General features: G+C 46.2%; 1 protein-coding gene across 3 annotated transcripts in view; it reads left to right on the top strand.

Moving 5' to 3' along the window:
- Window positions 1-3,260: 3,260 nt before the first annotated feature.
- The window catches only part of LOC310831553 (transient receptor potential cation channel subfamily M member 1-like), a gene marked incomplete at its 3' end in the record, with an annotated part of 35,406 nt that continues 19,888 nt past the window's right edge, over window positions 3,261-18,778 (top strand). The window contains exons 1-6 of one of the 3 annotated variants that reach the window (XM_083712218.1): window positions 3,261-3,460; window positions 10,534-10,613; window positions 11,793-11,991; window positions 13,555-13,768; window positions 14,736-14,860; window positions 18,007-18,119. Coding sequence is in view for 2 of the 3 variants with exons in the window: in XM_083712217.1 (XP_083568343.1) it covers window positions 11,989-11,991; window positions 13,555-13,768; window positions 14,736-14,860; window positions 17,948-18,119 (514 nt within the window). Of the gene's footprint in view, window positions 3,461-10,533; window positions 10,614-11,792; window positions 11,992-13,554; window positions 13,769-14,735; window positions 14,861-17,947; window positions 18,120-18,778 lie in introns of all 3 variants that reach the window. The other 2 variants (XM_083712217.1, XM_083712219.1) reach the window with 2 other exon arrangements.

Genomic DNA, 18,778 nt, shown 5'->3' with positions numbered 1-18,778 from the left:
TCCCATTACACTGTAGATCCTCTGCCCCCTCAACTGCAAACATCCTTGCCCGTTTCCAGATGGTGCCAATGGGCCCTTGTGCATTCTACTCTTGCACCCAGCTCTCCTTGCAAGCAAGGGAAAGAGGACTTGCTCTACAGCGGGCAAACCATGCCATTTATGTCAAGCCATCCTCTTAAACAAACTCCAATCTGACAGCCCTTCCCACAGTCTAAGTGCAGGCATCCATGAAGGCTAATTTCTGTATCACTGCAGTTTCCCTGGGAGGCTGCCTCTTTGGCCATTCACCGTCAGCATTCCTTTCGACTATTCAGTCTGTACTTTGCTCTGACCCGGCATGAGTTTATTGTCAATTCAAGTTAGGACAATAAAGGGCAGAGCCCACCCATCCTGTGCAAACCCGATTATCAATATTTGGGACCTGAGTGAGAGCACAGATCAACATGGGAAGCTGCTTTATTGTGAATCAGGCCTTTGGCCTGTCTAGCCCAGTGTCATCTGATCTGAATGAGCACCTGCATTTAACATTAAGAACTGGTGTCTGAGTTTGCATGTTTTCATCTTTCCTCCTCATCTTTTTCCTTTTGTGCCATGTATTTTAGTTTGTAAGCCACAGGCCAAAGATTGTCCTTTTTTATTGATGGGACGCAGGTGATGGGACGCAGGTGGCGCTGTGGGTTAAAGCCTCAGCGCCTAGGACTTGCCGATCGAAAGGTCGGCGGTTCGAATCCCTGCGGCGGGGTGTGCTCCCGCTGCTCGGTCCCAGCGCCTGCCAACCTAGCAGTTCGAAAGCACCTCCGGGTGCAAGTAGATAAATAGGGACCGCTTACCAGCGGGAAGGTAAACGGCGTTTCCGTGTGCGGCTCTGGCTCGCCAGAGCAGCGATGTCACGCTGGCCACGTGACCCGGAAGTGTCTCCGGACAGCGCTGGCCCCTGGCCTCTTAAGTGAGATGGGCGCACAACCCCAGAGTCTGTCAAGACTGGCCCGTACGGGCAGGGGTACCTTTACCTTTAAGTAGCACTGGGTTGTTGTTTTTTTATTTAAAAAAAGCTTTAATGAAAGAAATATGACAAATAAATGTAAAGCAATGCACTTCCATTCTGTTCTGGCTTCTCCACAACGTTATGTCCCAGCATCGTCTGAAAATGCCTTACAGGTCCTTGGTCCATCCATTGGTTCAGCAGCAGCAGCAGCAGCAGCAGGTCTTAATTTTTCTCAAGCAGATCACCCACCTCAGCCTTTGCTAGTAGAGAACCTTCTATCTGCTAATGCCAAGGAAGTGAAAAGTGATCGCTCAGTAGTGGAGTATGTAGCCTGAGTACAGCACATGCCTTGACAGCTCCACAATAGATTTCAGGTAACAGAACTGGGGAAGACCTATGCCCCCTAGAGAGTTAGTGTCAGCCAGACTGGTAGGCAGTGGACCAGGTGATCCAAAAGTTTGGGTCATCCTAAGGCAGCTTCAGCAGGGACGCAGGTGGCACTGTGGGTTAAAGCCTCAGCGCCTAGGACTTGCCGATCGAAAGGTCGGCGGTTCGAATCCCTGCATCGGGGTGCGCTCCCGCTGCTCGGTCCCAGCGCCTGCCAACCTAGCAGTTCAAAAGCACCTCCGGGTGCAAGTAGATAAATAGGGACCGCTTACCAGCGGGAAGGTAAACGGCGTTTCCGTGTGCGGCTCTGGCTCGCCTGAGCAGCGATGTCACGCTGGCCACGTGACCCGGAAGTGTCTCCGGACAGCGCTGGCCCCTGGCCTCTTAAGTGAGATGGGCGCACAACCCCAGAGTCTGTCAAGACTGGCCCGTACGGGCAGGGGTACCTTTACCTTTACCTTTAAGGCAGCTTCATGTGACCATGAAGAGCTATGGATCCTCTCCCCAGGCGGATGCTATGTTTGCAAGTGAAACACGCTTTGCGCACCAGAGTCTAGAATGTTGTTGGAGTAGTGCTGAGTGGAAGGGATTGTTGCATTTAAGGGAAGTGTCATGCAAGGCAATAATAAGGGGGCAGCCTTCGCCTATCGGCTGTCTGAGCATCTGGGGCAACTAGCAGCTGCTGATGTCTGTTTTCTGAGCAATATGTTCCCACATGATATTGTGCATTTATTTACTATGTTTTAATCCCCACTCCTACCCACAAGGGGCTTGGTGTCCCCCTCCTGACTCTCACAACAACCCTGAAAAGCAGGTTATTGAGGAAAAGAGATGTAGTTTGTGATTGCTTAGCTGGAAAGATCTGCATTGAACTTTGGGCTTGTATACACGCAGGAGTGGCTAAGACTGCATGCAAATAGTCCCAGGTCCAGTCCCCTAGTGTTTCCACTTCAAAGGGAGCAGGCCAAGGGTAGATATCTGCCTGGACAGCTGCTGCCAGCCAGAGCAGACAATACTGAGCTAAACAGAAGATCAGTGCCCTGAATCAGTATCATAGGTGCTGGAGCCCTGGGTGCCCAAACACCCACAAAATTCCCCATGAAGGTGCCAGACACCACAAATTTCAGTGTCGGGCCCATGCATGCTGCATGGCACCCATGGCCCCAGGCACCCATGGTCGCAGGGCCAAGCTGGCACTCCTGATTGGTATTGGGTGCAGCTCAAGCCAATATATTTCTTTTTGTACCATTCCCTGTAGTAGCGATAACAACTATGCTAACACCAAACGCTGTCGCTTGCTATTTAAAGTTGGCAGCCATATTCCAAAACCAGCTCAGCCACACAGCAGTAATGATGCTGTATGAGGGCGGGATATGTGTGGTTGTTCCCAGTTGTATGGCCTATTGACTGCTTTTCATGTTGAAATCCAGCCCAAGTTCATTTTGCTCAAAAAAGGATTAGATAGAATTAATGCTATATGCCCTCCTTTCCCCTTTTCCCAAAGAATGTTGAGCTGTGCACCTAATGAGGACCCCATAAAGGGCTATTAGGTCCAATTGTCCCAATTATGCAGATAGCAGTGAAATTTCAGCAGAACAGAGAGGGTGTGTTTCAGATTAGAAGTTGCAAGCTTCCAAAATGCAGCTGGCCTTTTCTGTTGAGCCAGCATTCTTACAAGTTGCTCTAAGCCACTTGTTTGGAAAAGGGAAAGAAGATTTAACAAATTGGAGATTTGGGTGCTATCAAAGTCAGTATGCTGTGCCTCGTTCTGCCATGAGATGGAAACTCCCTCTGGGCAGGGAGATGAAGAGTCATGGGACGGCTAAAGGATTACCTTCAAAAAGAGTCATGAGACTGGTTTGAACAAAGAATCAACTCACATGCTTATCATATGAGACACTCTTCTTAAAGTGAGGATTCTGGTGGACTTTAGAAAGACTGGAGTCCTAGCCTTTAGAGGAGATTAAACAACTCTGTAAGCAATAGAAAGGAAAGTGGGACCAAACCTTAAACTTTAATTCTGGTTATCTCTGTTCAGTGTCCACCATCTTTTCATTCTTCAAAGTAAAATGTTCTGCAGAATAACAGGTAGGCTGACTTATTTCAAATTCCATGTTATTTCATCATTGCTACTGAAACTTATTTACGTGCATTTCATTTATCAAGATGATGATGAAATATGTAATTTTGGATGTTGAAAAAGAGGGTGCAAGAGCTGCAGTGATTTACCTTTGGGTTTGTTGAATCTGGCAGAATTACTATGAAAGACGTTGCCAGAGAAGATAGGATAGAGCAGTAGTGAAGTTTAGAGGCCAGCATGCTAAAGATGCTTTCATGAATATATGTGGGAATGCTGGAATGAGACCTTGGCATTGCAACACCTCCCCAAATCTATAGCTCCTTCCAGTCTCTAGGATTTAAAAACCCTGACCTCATTGGTGTTTACCAGGGATGTGCAGTGACCACCACCACATATTAAGAAATAGCCACAGTCTTCCAAACAAAATTCATGCTTATCTTAAATTCTTCCAATATTTCTCCTCAGAAGGAACCTCCAAATTTACCCTGATTTTGCTCTTGGCAAAATTTAGTCAGACAGAAGTTCTCATTCCAGTTGTGAATGGATAATTTCTTCATTGACTCAAAATTCCCAATAGGACAATCGGTGTAGGCAAGAAGCAGACAACATCCACTGGACTAATTAACAAAATAGACTGTTCTCTGTAAGTCATAAATGTGTGGAGACAAACAAACACAATTTTTCAGAAGTTATTGAAATGCTGCTTGCTTCCTCTGAAATTCTTGTGAACCTTCTCCTGACCAAGAAATATCCAAATGTGTCTTTAAATTGTAATTTGGGTGGTAACTAAATGAGGACATGCACACGCCTTTAAAAAATATTTGATATCAGCTGCTAGAATATTTTTGGAGGGGCCATAAGATCCAGGTAGATTTCGATGGAAAGATTCATGACCAGAATTGTGACTTTGGGTACCTATTTGTGGATTGGTGCTAAAAAACACAAAACAAAACTTGCTTTTCTCCAAAGTTATTTCATGGAGGAAGTATATTGTCTCCCAAACTGGCCATGGTTCCTATTTAAGGCGGTAACCCCCTCCACACCCTGCATGTTTCTCATGCCATATATTTCTACCCTCCCTTGAGCATCGTAAAAGGAGCCCTGGCCAGTGGTAGCTGGTGGGGTCCTGCAATAGATTCTGATGGGGGAAAACCAAGCCCCACACCATGGTTGCCAGGGGGCAGGAGGTGGAGGTGGCAGAAGGCACAAAGTGGCAGGCAGCTGGTGTCAGAACCATGCAGATCCTCGAATGCTGGCTTGCTTTTAATTCTGGAAGGGAAGGGACCATCCCATGTGAGTTTGTCCTTCTAGCCTCCTGCATCATCCAAGCAAGCAGTTATTCCCTGGCCTTTACATGGCAGCCCAAGGGAAGCTTCATGGTTGAGCCGCCTCCACTCTGTACATCGAAAACAGCCAGCTAGTAAGAAATTCAACAAAAGAGGTTCCAGTTGCATCCTCTTGGGAGCTGCATGATGATGGTGATGCTGACACAAGAGGACAGTCCATTGTTAACCACTGACCCGAGATGCACTTCCAAAGTGGCTTGAACTTTGGTATAAAATTTGATGTCATGGTTGATAGTGACCTTGCTGGCTGTGCTACATCTTTTCCTCTCCTGTTGAGCAGGGTAAGACCCTGAACACTGCCATTAATCTGTCATAATCCTTTCAGAGTTCTTTCATGCAAAGGCTCCTGCTGGAAGGTTACTTAGTTTCCCCAAACATCCAGGGAGCAATGGCTAGCCGTCTTCCTGGAGAGCCCAAGAAGACCTTGCAGAACATCCCCTGGGCATCCCACTACTGTGTAGAGGTGAAGCCAAACCAAGAAGATGCCATTTCTCTAAGACTGTATATGTTTTCACTACAGTGTTTTCAGTGGATTATAGTCAAGCTTTTGGTAAGTGGATTAAGCCTCCTACAGCAGTGAAACTTCAAAGGCCTACTGTACGTATGTTTGTTAGCTTTTCCTTCCAGTGATTTATTGCACCTGCCTTTGTCTTCTCATTATCATGAGGAATATGCAGTAGGCAGGTATCAGCCATGGGAAGACATCAGTGGGCTTTGCTTGTTGATGTGGAATACCTAAATCACACTTCCCAAACCAAAATGCACACCAGAACAGCTGTTCTTTAACATTTGAATTTTTCCAAATTTTGTGATGCAGTTCTCCAACGTAGGAATGCTTCTTTTAAAAGGGGAAATATATTCGGGGAAAATGTGCACGAAATGCACGTATCAGTGAAAATAATGTACAAAAATGCATTATATTGAGGAGAATTGTTTTAAATGTGTGCTTTATACAAAAAGCGAGGCTTCTCACGGGGTCTCTGCCATGGGAGCATATTCACCCAGTGCTTTTCAAGCTGCACTGGCTCCCGGTGGAGTACAGGGTCAGATTTAAGGTGCTGCTTTTGACCTTTCAAGCCCTTCATGGCCTAGGACCCTCGTACCTACGGGACCACCTCTCCTGGTATGCCCCACGGAGAGCCTCAAGGTCCATAAATAGCAACACCCTAGTGGTCCCGGGCCCTAAGGAAGTTAGATTAGTCCCGGGCCCTAAGGAAGTTAGATTAGCCTCAACCAGAGCCAGGGCCTTTTCAACTCTGGCTCCGGCCTGGTGGAACGCTCTGCCTCATGAGACCAGGGCCCTGCAGGATCTGATTTCTTTCCGCAGGGCCTGTAAGACAGAGTTGTTCCGCCTGGCCTTTGGCTTGGAGCCAATTTGATTCCCTCCCTCTCTTTCTTTTTTCAATTCCTTCTCCTCCTGCGATGAGGCTACATTTTAATATTTTAATGTTCCATTATTTTAATGTATTTTATTTTTGTTTTTAAGTTGTAACCATTCATCTTGTTTTTATTATTGCTTGTAAGCCGCTCTGAGCCCGGCCTTGGCTGGGGAGGGCGGGGTATAAATAAAAAATTATTATTATTATTATTATAAAAATGCATACAACAATGTGTATGTTGTGGTACAATAGTTAAAGTGTTGGACTAGGAGGGAATGTTCCCTGTGTGCTCCATGACTGGAGGGTTGTTATGGTCCAATCTCCACATGTGTTGTTGTTTCTTCTAGGGAAATGTAGCAGTTGGAGGGGGGTTGGTAATGAGGGGGAGTGATTAGCTGCTTTCCCACCCATGGGGTGGTAATATGGGGGCAGCAGCATTGCATGAGCTCAAGATGTCCGGCACAGGCACACATGTGCCAGACCAGTGCATGCACACAGACTGGAGGGTGGGCATGCCAGGGGTGTATGCACCCCAGTGGGTGGGGCGCAGAGGGTGAAGGAACCCACCCCAGCACCCCAGCCCTCGCTGCTGACACTGCCAGAGCAACCAAGCAGGGCTGTGCTGTGCCACCTGCCCACCTGCGCAAGGGAGAGCCTGACCAGCTGACACGGCACTTGACGGGCACAAACCAGGCGCCCCCATGCCAATGCCCCCAGTGCGGCCCAGTGCTCCTGCTTTGCACCCCCTCAAAAATCCATGCCTGGGGCCATGGCCCCTCTGGCATCCCCTGCGCTACGCCCTGTATGGGGGTTCTCAAGGGTGGGTGAATGCTGCTGGTATAAACACAAGTGTTTATAGGTTTTTGTTGTCATTGTGTAAAACGATAAAGGTGGACCTCTTCCTCTCCCTTTCCCATTTTGTCCTCACAACAGGCCTGTGAGGTAGGCTAGGCTAAGAGATAGTGACTGGCCCAAGGACACCCAGTGAGCTGACTGGGTATTTCAAATCCTTTTTGCTCAAAAATGAAGAAAGGGGGGGAATGATATATTTATTATGAAGTATTCCTAAATACCCACAACAAAGAAACACAAGGTTGCTTTTAAACTGCAGGCATACCTCAGAGATATTGAGTGTTTGGTTTCAGACCACCACAATACAGTATAGCAAATATCACAGTAAAGTGAGAAAGTTGTTTCCCAGGGCATTTGAATGTCATATTTCCAAGACAGTGCAGTCTGTTAAGCCAGGCCACCCTGGCTGCAGAGGGGGAGGGAGGAACCCGGCTCCAGCCCTCGCCAGCTCCACTCCCATGGCCAGAAGAGGGGCGGCAGTCGGGGGGTGGGAGGCTGGGCTGCTGCAGCTGCACTCGTGTCCTTGTGAGGAGCATTATCTGCAAAGCACAATAAAACAAGGTATGTCTGCATTTAGATCTTGAATTTATCCAAGCTTGAGCATCTGAGCAGAATTGCTGTAAATTTTAAATCACTTTTGACACTCCTCTATTTGAAACACCAGGCATAGCCTTGCATGGAACGTTTGTATCGCCAGCCTAATATCAGCTGGTGAAAGACGTCCAGAAACACAACTAGCTGGCAAATCACAAAACTTGAGATCTTTGCATGGTTTAAGGTCAGCACTAGAGGAGATTTTGTGGTCAGCATTGGATTTATTTTTAACAGCTTTGTTAAAAGAGACTGTAAAGAGTTCCAAAAGGACCTCTTCACCAGCAGATAATAAGCAGAGTAAGCTTTTTGGAATGATATGTATGGAGCTATAATTATGGGGAATGATTTACCTGCTGATTTTCTGTCTTTGGGCCTCTCGTTACCTGTGTGTGACCCCTGCTTGATTTTTGACACTGTCTGCACCTGGGAAAGAAGGTTCAAATTTGTATGTGATATCCATTTTATGCATATTTGAGCCACCTTTGATAACTGTAGCAGGACCCAATCTACATATACAGTCTTCTGGGCCCAGAAAATCCCATCCCATTTCCACCCCACCCCATTCACATGCCACAGTCTTCAGGTTCAGAGATATTTTAGTCATGGATAAACCTTCCAAAATTATTCTGGGGCAGTAAACCTCTTTCCTGCTGCCCAGAAAGGAGAACATTATATTTCTATACCACATCATGTGTAAATGTCTTATCTATCCCTGACAGTGAGAGGACAATGATATTTCTTTATGAACAGAAGGTGGACCCCCACATTCAGAACAGAAGCTACCTATACATTCTGCTTTTGCTACCTGTGACCACCTCGCCTGGGCTACTTTTGTTCCCAGAAGTGCTCCCAAGCACCTGGGTTTAGAAACATCACCATTTGGGAAAACACAGAACAAGGAATCCTAGTTTGGGATAGGGAATGGTTTGGATTACTGGAATCTGGGGACATGCCCTTTCTTCCTTCTTCTGTGCAAGTTAATAGCAAAAATTATCCATGGTGTGCACTGGTTTAACATCTTTGTTGACTATGGCCCCAAATCTTGTTCCTGGTTCACTGAATTGCATTTGCGTTTTTACTGCCCATTCTCTCAGTTTGGAGAGGTCTTTTTGGAACTCTTCACAATCTCTCACCCTGAACAATTTAGTACCATCTGCAAACCTGGCCACCTCACTGCTCACCCCTTAACTTTAGATCAATTATGAACAAGTTAAAATGTGCAGGTTCCAATACTGGCCCTTGGGGGCGCTACATCTCTCCATTGGGAGAATTGTCCATTTATACCTGTACAATTCCATTAATCCCAGCTGGTCCAGGCTGGAGGGCACAGTTTGGCAGAGGCTGCTCTATGGGTTTGCTTTGATTCCAGCAGTAGGTCTATCTGTCAGCAGCCAGTACTGTATAGCTCAGTGCCAGAAGGCCATGCTTTGTGTGCAGACGCAACCCCCCCTTCAACCCCTGCCATTCAAGTTAGAAGACTCAGACAAGCAGGCAATTGAAAAGGCAAGAGCTTCTGCCCATCAGAGAAAGCAATACATTAGCAGACCCTCCAAGGGTCCCTATTTTCCAGGCACAGTCCCAGATTTACAGACATCATCCCAATTTCTGTTTTGAGTCCGGAATGTCCCACTTTTCCTTAGGATGTCCCTATTTTTGGTGGAGAAATGTTGAAGGGTATGGAGTTATCTGACCCCCAAGCCGTCTGAAGGCAATCCTGTATAGGGAAGTTTTTTTTAATGCTTAATGTTTTGTTATGTTTTAAAATATGTTGGAAGCTGCCCAGAGTGGCTGGGGCAACCCAGTAAGATGTGGGGGGTATAAATAGTAAAATTATCATTATGGAATTGGCCGTCCCTATTTTCACCGGACAAATGTTGGAGGGTATGCATTAGTTAGACAAATAATCTGTCCTGGTATATAAGGCAGTGTCTTGTATTCCAAGTTGGCTGCTAGATTTACTTGCTATATAATATACCTTTCCCCCATAGGATTCTGCCCGGATCCTGGGGACTTTCTCTGCATGCCCACATTGAGGGAGGTCCAGAGGGGGACAGTGAGAAAACAGGCCTTCTCTGCAGTAGCCCCCACCTCACCTGGTTGATGGAATGCTCTTCCCAGGGAGGCCCACCTAGCACCAATGTTATCATAATTTTATTATACTTCTGGTGCTAACAAAGACATTTCCTAGGCACTTGAGCAGCACCAATGATACGACACTGTACTGCTAAATCTGGTTGCTGTTTTCTTTAAATAATGCTTATGTGATTCTTACTGAGTGTTTTTTAAAAAATACTTTGGTTGTAAAATGGTTCCAGACTTTTTTAAAAGTGGGAAGCAATGTATAAATTGAATTCACCTAACTTAACCCAACCTACTTGTAGTAGTAGAACTTAATGCAAGACTCCGTCTCCACAGTACAATGTAAAATTTGACTTTCCTAACAGTCTTAAGAGTTAAGCACTCTGCTTAGCTGGTTTAAGTCTTGTCTTGTTTTTCTGGGGAGTGGGGTGATTCGTTTGACTTCCTTCAATCATTGTTATTTCAAATTTAACCAAACCTACTACCATGTGTCAGGACAACCCATCAAAGGGGCCCAGTTTCACACATGCAAGGACCATAGCTGTCAACTTTTCCCTTTTTTAAGGGAAATTCCCTTATTCCGAATAGGATTCCTCGCAAGAAAAGGGAAAAGTTGACAGCTATGGCAAGGACACACCGTTTGAGACTACATTTGATCTTTGGAGCCCCTCTGTTTCTGGTTAATAGGAGGTAGGGAAAAGCCACCACAACAGATGCTCTTAAGATGTGCTGCATTTTTGTAAACTAGTCTTGAAATACATCCTTTTTTCAGGTAAACATCACTATCTACCATGTGACATCCAATTATTTTTTTCTTCCTTCCCTCCTTAGGGTCAAAAAGCTTGGATAGAAAAAACCTTTTTCAAGAGGGAGTGTATCTACATAATTGCCAACAGCAAAGATGCTACCAGGTGACCCATCTTCTGCTTCTGCATGTTGGTTTTGCGCACCAAGCAAGCAATCTTTTGTCAGCAGCAGGAGGAGCAGCCCTCATGGGGAAATGGGGGGCAGGTGCTCTCCCTCCCCAGAATTTGAGGCAGTCACTTTCATTGCACAGAAACAACTAGGGCGAGTCAGCCAGGATCAGGCTCCAGGCAGCTGGGCTCCAGGATCAGGGGGGAGCTGGAGTCAGTGCAAGTGGGAAAAAGGAGGAAGCTGGTCCAAACAGGCAGGTATTGTGTACCAAGGCAGGAGTAGAGGGCAAGAGGGCAAAAAGCAGGTGCACATTAAAAGACATGCAGGGGGCAATTTCTAAGGCAGCTAGAAGGTGCAGGGGGCTATTTTATTTTTAAAAATCGGTATTTAGACAGCATCCTACATAATTAAAATGCTGTGGCAGTGTTCTGAAGTTTAGGCAACTTGCTCTTGACTAGGGCTTTATAAGGCCTGGTAAACTGTGACTGGCCCTCAAGGTCAGCTGACAGGCTGCTCAGGCAGGCTGGTTCTGCAGCCTCAATGGTACCCTTGAAGCAGAGAGCTCAGGCTGCCAGTGATTCAGAAGGAAAGATGCTGGAGTCTGGCTTCTTGGAGCCCCAGCTGAAAACCTTCCATGGCACCTTATAACTGAGAGAGAAAGGGCAGATCTGACAGTTTTCTGTGCCTCTGCTTGTGTGTGCAGTGCTGCATGGAACTTGGCAGAAGACGAGCATACCATTTTGGCCCCAAAACATGCTCTGATACGTGATTTTTATTCCCTCCTCAGGGTCTAACTGATTTGCTTCATCTTTTTTTTATATTAAAAAACCCCCCAAACTTGAATGCCTGAAAAAGTGCCCTGATTAGTCAGATGTCAGGATTCCCCCACTCAGCATTAAAACTGCAGATGGAAAGCACTGTCTTAAAAGAGGTATTCTCCCCCTTTCTCATTCAGGAGGGAATATCCATTCTAAGGAAGCAAGCCTTTTCTTTTTACTTGTATGAAAATATATGCAAAATAAATCCCTTAATTAATCTACTAAAACTCCTGTAATCAACTAAGTTCCTGTCCTGCACCACAAGGGGCAACATCCCTATTAGATTTTTAAACATGAAGAGGGGAATGTTCTAGGTCAGCTGCTGGCTGGAGGCTCACAGTCGCTCTTTGCCCTCAGGTGCTGCTGTGGCCAGCTTCTTACACAACACACCCCAATTCCTCCAAGTATAACTGCGAACAAGAATGAAGAAGACGCAACGAAGCAGGTGGATACTCAGCCTGAGAAGTGGTTTGTCAGTAAACACACGCAGGCACTCCCAACTGATGCCTATGGAAATCTTGAGTTCCAAGGTGGAGGGCACACCAACAAGTCCATGGTATGTGGTAACCTCTATTTCACCAATAGAGACAATATAGCCCAGGGAAGAGAGGGGTAGATTCCGAAGCCTGGCAAGGGGAATGTCCTTAAAGTGGCTGGGGAAACCCAGCCAGATGGGCAGGGTATAAAAAATAAATAAATAGGTGATATTATTGTTGTTGTTGTTGTTGTTGTTAGACAATGACCAGATTCCAGTTTTTGTTTAAAGTAAGTTTGGGAAAGTGGATTCTTCCTTTGGCAACTAGACCACATTGAGGGAAGCCCAAAATGTTAAGGCTGCTGACATTTGTGAAGCAGTGAAGATAAAACGTGCCATTGAGTTGCAAATGAGGAGGCTTCTCAGTAAGCAAGGACCAGGAGAATCCTCCATAGAGCAAATGGAGGAGAAAGGGTCGATTAACCCCTTCTTCCTTACATCTGGATTTAGAGATACATTTTGCTGTGGTTACAGCTATCAGCTGTATCATCAAAAGTGGCACAGTCCTGTCCCCCATAGTCCACCTTTTGTTTAGACTGGGCAAAGACACCTTGTGTCTTTGGAAGGGAGCTGAGCTCCTCCCCCTCTTACTCGTGAAACATTTGCTTGGTCTTTTATGGTGCCACAAGACGCCTTGCTGTTTATGTTGCATTATTGATTTGCAAGCCTGTCTTTGCTACCTCTGATTCGCCTGCACACGTGCAGAGCAGCAGTATCTTAGAATGATCATAGAATCGTAGAACTGGAGGGAGCCTAAGGGGCATCTTGTCCAACCCCCTGCAATGCCAGAATCTCAGCTAAAACCTCTGTCATGAAACTCTGCATTGCATTATGCTCGGGGCCATCAAATAAAAAAGAACAGCAGTAGATTTAGGATAGACAATAGAAAATATTTATTCATACAGCACATACTTTCCTTTCTGCGAGACACGGTGCTGCTGGCCAGTGACTCTGATGGCTTTAAAAGGGAATTGAGTGATCAATCAATAGCTGCTAGTTGCATTAGCTGGCGAAACCTCCATATTCAGAGGGAGTGTACCTCCAAATGCTAGATGTTGGGGAGAAACATCAGGAGAAGGTCATGGCCTTCATGTACTGCTTTGTGGATTTGCTGTGTGTGCACCTGCTTGGCCAGGATGGGAAGCTAAACCTGGTGGACTTTGGATCTGATTGAGGAGCGTCTGACACATACATGCTGCTTAATCAACAAAACCCTCTAAGTGGTTAACATAAAACGACATGAAATATTCTTTTAAGATACTATTAAAATCACAGCTCAGAAAACAAATATACATAACATTTATCAAAATATAAGTAAAACCAGCAGTTTTGCAACAAATATATATAATAAAACTACATATCTGGCCAAGAAGTTTTTAGCAGGCACCGAAAGCAAGACAGGAAAGGCACCTGCCTAATATCAGTGGACAGGGAGTTCCAGAGTTGACAGTGCTGCCGCACTGAAGGATAAATTTCTTGCAGACGTTAAGTGGCACTTACAAAGAGCAGGCATGATGGGGTGAAGAGATCCTTTAAGTAAGCTGATCCCAGCTGCTAAGCTGTTTGTGTCCACCTGCCTTGCAGTACATCCGAGTGTCATATGACACAAAGCCAGACTCGCTGCTCCACCTGATGGTGAAAGACTGGCAGCTGGAACTCCCCAAGCTCCTCATATCCATCCACGGGGGACTGCAGAACTTCGAGCTGCAACCCAAGCTGAAGCAAGTCTTTGGGAAGGGACTCATCAAGGCCGCCATGACCACAGGGGCTTGGATCTTCACCGGGGGAGTCAGTACAGGTGAGAAGTGCACTGTTGGCCTGCTTGCTTGTGTGCTGACCTTTGGCTGATGAAAACTATTAGCCTGACCCCAACGTAATGTTTTCTTGCTGGGGGTGCGGGGGGGAGATGAGCAGGGATTTAATCCAAGGGGCTGTAACTGTGTTGTTTTCACGTTTCCTCTCCTCCCTTGGCCTGTGCTAGGAGCCTTGCCAGAGAGCTGTATAAATCCCCGTTTAAGAACCCTGTCTGTTTCCAACAGCCGGTAGTCAAGGTTCAACAGACAACACAGTAACAAAACATTTTTATACCATTTTCAGTTTTGCGTGGGACACCTCATAGAACAAAACAATGACATCCTGTGATTTTTTATATTAAACCTTTGTCCATGTGGATCTTCTTATTGCCAACTTTTGAGTTTTAAAATACTAAACCACCTCAAAACAGACTGAGTCAGGGCAAAAAGTGGAGTGTCACATACAAAGGGGGAAGAAAAGTCATAACCTTGCAGGTTATGTGAAGAACCTGGCCAGTGGAACCCAGACCGCCAACACTGATTGCTTGATAAGGCAGGGTTTATTGTGCTCCTGTGCATGCGCGTGATAGAGGGAGGCTGGGAGGGTGACTGTGAGAACAGACTTTTATTGAGCTGTGACTCTGGCATGCCCATCCATGCACACAACTGAAATGGAATGGGACTCAGTCCCAGTTAATAAGTTCCATCACTTTCATTGGGAATGAGTCAAGACTCACTTTTGCTGGGTGAGGCTTAAAGTGCTCAATTCTTTCTAAAGATTTAGTGCATTTAAAACCTTTTAAGCAACCTTCCTGAAAACACTGAGGAACATGGTACCGGTAAAGTAAGGGCCCAGGTTTACGTGTCTCTTCCATTAAAGCAGGTTCATAGCTAGTGCTCTCTGGAGTATCTTAATAAATGAGAAATGAAGGGGGTGTTTTTACTGGAGAAGGCTCTCTCTCCCTCCTGTAGGTGTCATTCGCCACGTTGGAGATGCCTTGAAAGATCACTCTTCCAAGTCCAGAGGACGCATCTGTGCCATAGGAATTGCTCCGTGGGGCATTGTGGAAAACAAGGAGGATCTGATTGGGAAAGATGTAAGTTCCCACACATTCTGTGGATTTTTGCCAGACTCTCTTGTTCTCACTGCCTTTGATGTGCTGGGATCCCTTGATTCTTATCAGCAAATCAGATAATGCATTAAAGGGTTGCTTGTGTCGCCTTATGCAGCGCTGCATCCAAAGGGCAGGGCAGGAGTTTTGAAGGAAGGGAGAGGATGGTGGTTGCCACTTTTTGTGCCTTCTTTTGTCAACCATGTTACAGGCAGAAATCAACAGGTGAAGCTTTCCCCAGCTTAGAGATATGCAGCACCATGTCCATTCATTTAAAAGGAGGCAATCTTCACAGAGCTTTGGAGGCCCTTCTCACAGGCCACATTCACACAATACATGTAAAGCACTGAAGTTTATTACGGGTGCTAAGAGTTGTTAGGGGACCCCCCCCCCCATTCCCCTCTGGAGAACTCCAGTTCCCAAAGTTCCCTGGGAAAAGGGGTTGACTGTTAAATCGTTCGTTTTCTCTTTGCCTTTAGCCACCTTTATCTCAGGCTGAATGTAGCGCTAAATAACAATTATTTAATTATTTAATTATGTGTAACAGTAGCCTGATGTAGGGGTGTGAGATATTATTATTATTATTATTATTATTATTATTATTATTATTAATTTTATTATGTATACCCTGCTCATCTGACTGGGTTTCCCCAGCAATTCTGTGCAGCTTACATCATACATAAAAACATAGTAAAACATCAAACATTAAAAACTTCCCAATACAGTGCGGCCTTCAGATGTCTTCTAAAATCTGTGTAGTTCTTTATTTCCTTGACATCTGAAGGGTGTTCCACAGGGAGGGTGCCACTACTGAGAAGGCCTTCTGCCTGGTTTCCTGTAACGTCGCTTCTCACAGGAAGGGAACCAGCAGAAGACCCTCGGTGGAAGACCTCAATGACCGATGATAATCTCTTAGCATGAGGGGGAGGGCCCAACTTTTTCTAGCCTAAAGGCAAGATTTTGTTTTGTGCAGCCTTCCAAGGGCCAGCTGCCAGCAGTGGTCAGGGCCAAGTGCAAAAGTGAGCAGAGCAATTACTGTGAATTTTGCCTTTGTGCAGCAAGCTGTTTTCTACACACTCTTGCAGATCCCTCTTTATCCTCCCTCCAGGCAGGTGAGAAGCATCATCCTTACAGCCAGTTGCAAAGCAGAGAGGCTGGTGTTGGCCGTGGCTTCAGAGCCTGGAGAGAGCCCCCCCCACCACAAGTCAAGCAGAGAGGCTGGGGGGAGCCCTGCATTTGGCCCCAAGGTCTAAGGATTCCCAGCCCTTGTTTAGTGTTACATGAATGACATATCTCCAAGTGTCCCGATTTTCCAGGGACAGTCCCAGAATTACAAAAGCTACCCCGGCTTTTGATTTGATCCCATTTCCTCCACTAGTGCCACCGCCGCCACCAAGCTCAGGGAGGACGAGGAGCTGGCACCTCTCCGGAACGACTGGGGGGGCAGCTGCCAGGGAGGGAGCATCCTGTGGCCTCTCCATGGCTGCTGCCGGCCTCCTCCCTTGGACAGCTCACAGAGGCTGCTGGAGAGCGGGTGAGGAGGAAGAGAGGTCGCCACCCCAGTGGCCCAGCCCCATGCAGCATGCCAGCTCTGAGGGGCAGGCCCCCCCGGGTGGGAAACAAGGAGAGCAGAGCACAAGGGATCTTGTTGTTGTTTGTAATGCTTTGTGCAGCCGCATCTAATATTTCCCCCTTTCTAAAATTTATTTATTGGTGTGTGCTTTTCTTTTTGTAAATCTACCAAAGAAAAAAATAAAACCAGGATTAAGGGGTTTTCTCGGGATGGTGGCGGGTGGGTGTGCTGTGTCCTGTTGCTGAAGGGGGGGGGAAATGCTCTGTAGGGAGCGGGGACAAAAATGGGAGAAATGTCCCCATTTTCATCTGAGGAATGAATGAGGGTATGGAACGAGCCCCAGCTGCCCAGCCCCCCACTCCTCAAGGAGGGCTCAGGCGTTTCCACTTGCAATCAAATGCATGGATCAGAATATGGCTTATCATTCAGATTTTGCACATCTCTGGACAGTGTTCTCGTCTCTAAAAGTATAAAAATGCAATTTGAAACACATCTTTAAAGTTTAATCTGTTTTTAAAGAAATGTTTATTTTGAAAGGAAATAAATATTCCAGAGTATGTGGTGTACGGATATGCAAATATTCATGGAAGTTTGAGGAGGGGTGGGGATGCAGATTAATGCGGCAGTGGGACAGAATAGGTTTATGCACAAACACATGCAACAATGACATTATGCATTGTCAAATCCACATTTAAAGTAACCAAAGTCTCCCTGAGTTTTTCAGACATAAACGGGACACTGCTTAGTATGAACGCAATCTGCTCCTTGCCGCTGTGCCAGAGGAGCAGGGCAGGTGCAAATCTGAGTATGGTTGGATTTCATTCATCTAGTGTTTTAGTATTAGGTCTCTTGTGTGCAGAAAAAAAGCAGAATGCAAATATTAGTATCAGTAAATCTTAGTGTTTGGAGTCTTGTGGCTTGGATAGCTGGGATAGAAGAGGAGACTTCAACAGCTGCATTTTTCTTATGCCTGTATGACAAGCTGCAGCTAGCAAACGTCTGCCTCCAACTTCACTCCCCCCCTTTGCACCCCAGACAGAATGAAGAGCTACCCAGTGGCTGACAGCCACAGTTGTACCTTGGAAGCTGAACAGAACCCGTTCCGGAAGTCCGTTCTACTTCCAAAACGTTCAACTTCCCAGGTGCAGGAGCTTTCTGCACTCAATCGGAAGCCACAGAAGCCCCATCAGACATTCAGCTTCCAAAAGAATGTTTGCAATCCAGAACACTCTCTTCTGGGTTTGCAGTGTTTGGGAACCAAAATGTTCGACTGGCTTTGCCTCCCCAAAGGATTCTGGGAATTCTAGTTTGGCAAGGTTTTTGAGAGATCTCTAGCTCCCTGATTACAGTTCCCAAAGATTCCTGAAGGAGATGAAATTACTGTTTAAGCTAGTTGAAGTCCAATATTCCCAGAATCCAGATGCAACTGCAAATATGACCCAGTTTTTATTTGTTTCTATTTTCTTTTTAAATTAAAAATGCCCTTTTCTTTTTGACAGGTGACAAGGGTTTATCAAACCATGTCAAACCCACTAAGCAAACTCTCTGTGCTCAACAGTTCCCATACACACTTCATCCTGGCCGACAATGGCACCTTTGGCAAATACGGGGCAGAAGTGAAACTGAGGCGCCAGCTGGAAAAACACATCTCACTCCAAAAAATCAACACACGTAAGTTGACCAGAGATATATAGCTCATTCACAAAACAGGTCACTGCTGAGTGCAGAATAACCTCATGGGTATAACTCCCTATCAAAAATCCGTAGAAGATCAATAGACCTTACCAGGACCAGGCCAGCAATGAGGTAGCAGGATCCACAGGGCCAGCAGATCTGCCCCCCAGAAATGCATCACTCTTAGATCCTTATCCCCCCCCCCTTGTGCTTAATGCAGAGCTTCACTCCCCCTTCTTCCCTGGAGGGGGGCATTTTGTGGTTCACCTGAGATGTCAAAATGTATTGGGCCAGCGCTGGACCTTACTGGGAGAGCATGGGCATCTTTCCTCTGGGAGGCCATTCCTCAGTTTCTGTGGGGGCATAACAGAAGAGGCCCCCTGCTCTTTCTGTCAGAGTGCAGGTGCTGGCGACTCCGCTTTGCATCCCCTGCCCATGCACTTGCCCACCGCTACCCAAGAGTGATGAAAGTGGCTGGCAGAGTGGGCTGTATTCGTGGTGGGGAATGCAGGTGTATCACCCTGAGCAAATGCAGCAAGGAATCATGGGAAATGCCAGTTTCCTGCCATGGATGCCTATATGATGCCCACGGCTGGTAAACACACATTTGTTGCACCCACACGTTATATGTATTAACTTGTAAGTGCACATTTATT

The sequence above is a fragment of the Podarcis gaigeae genome (assembly GCF_964106915.1).
Source record: "Podarcis gaigeae genome assembly, chromosome: 14".
NCBI lineage: Eukaryota > Metazoa > Chordata > Lepidosauria > Squamata > Lacertidae > Podarcis > Podarcis gaigeae.
Note: the sequence above shows the minus strand (reverse complement) of the source record. Positions and strands in the feature narration are given on the sequence as shown.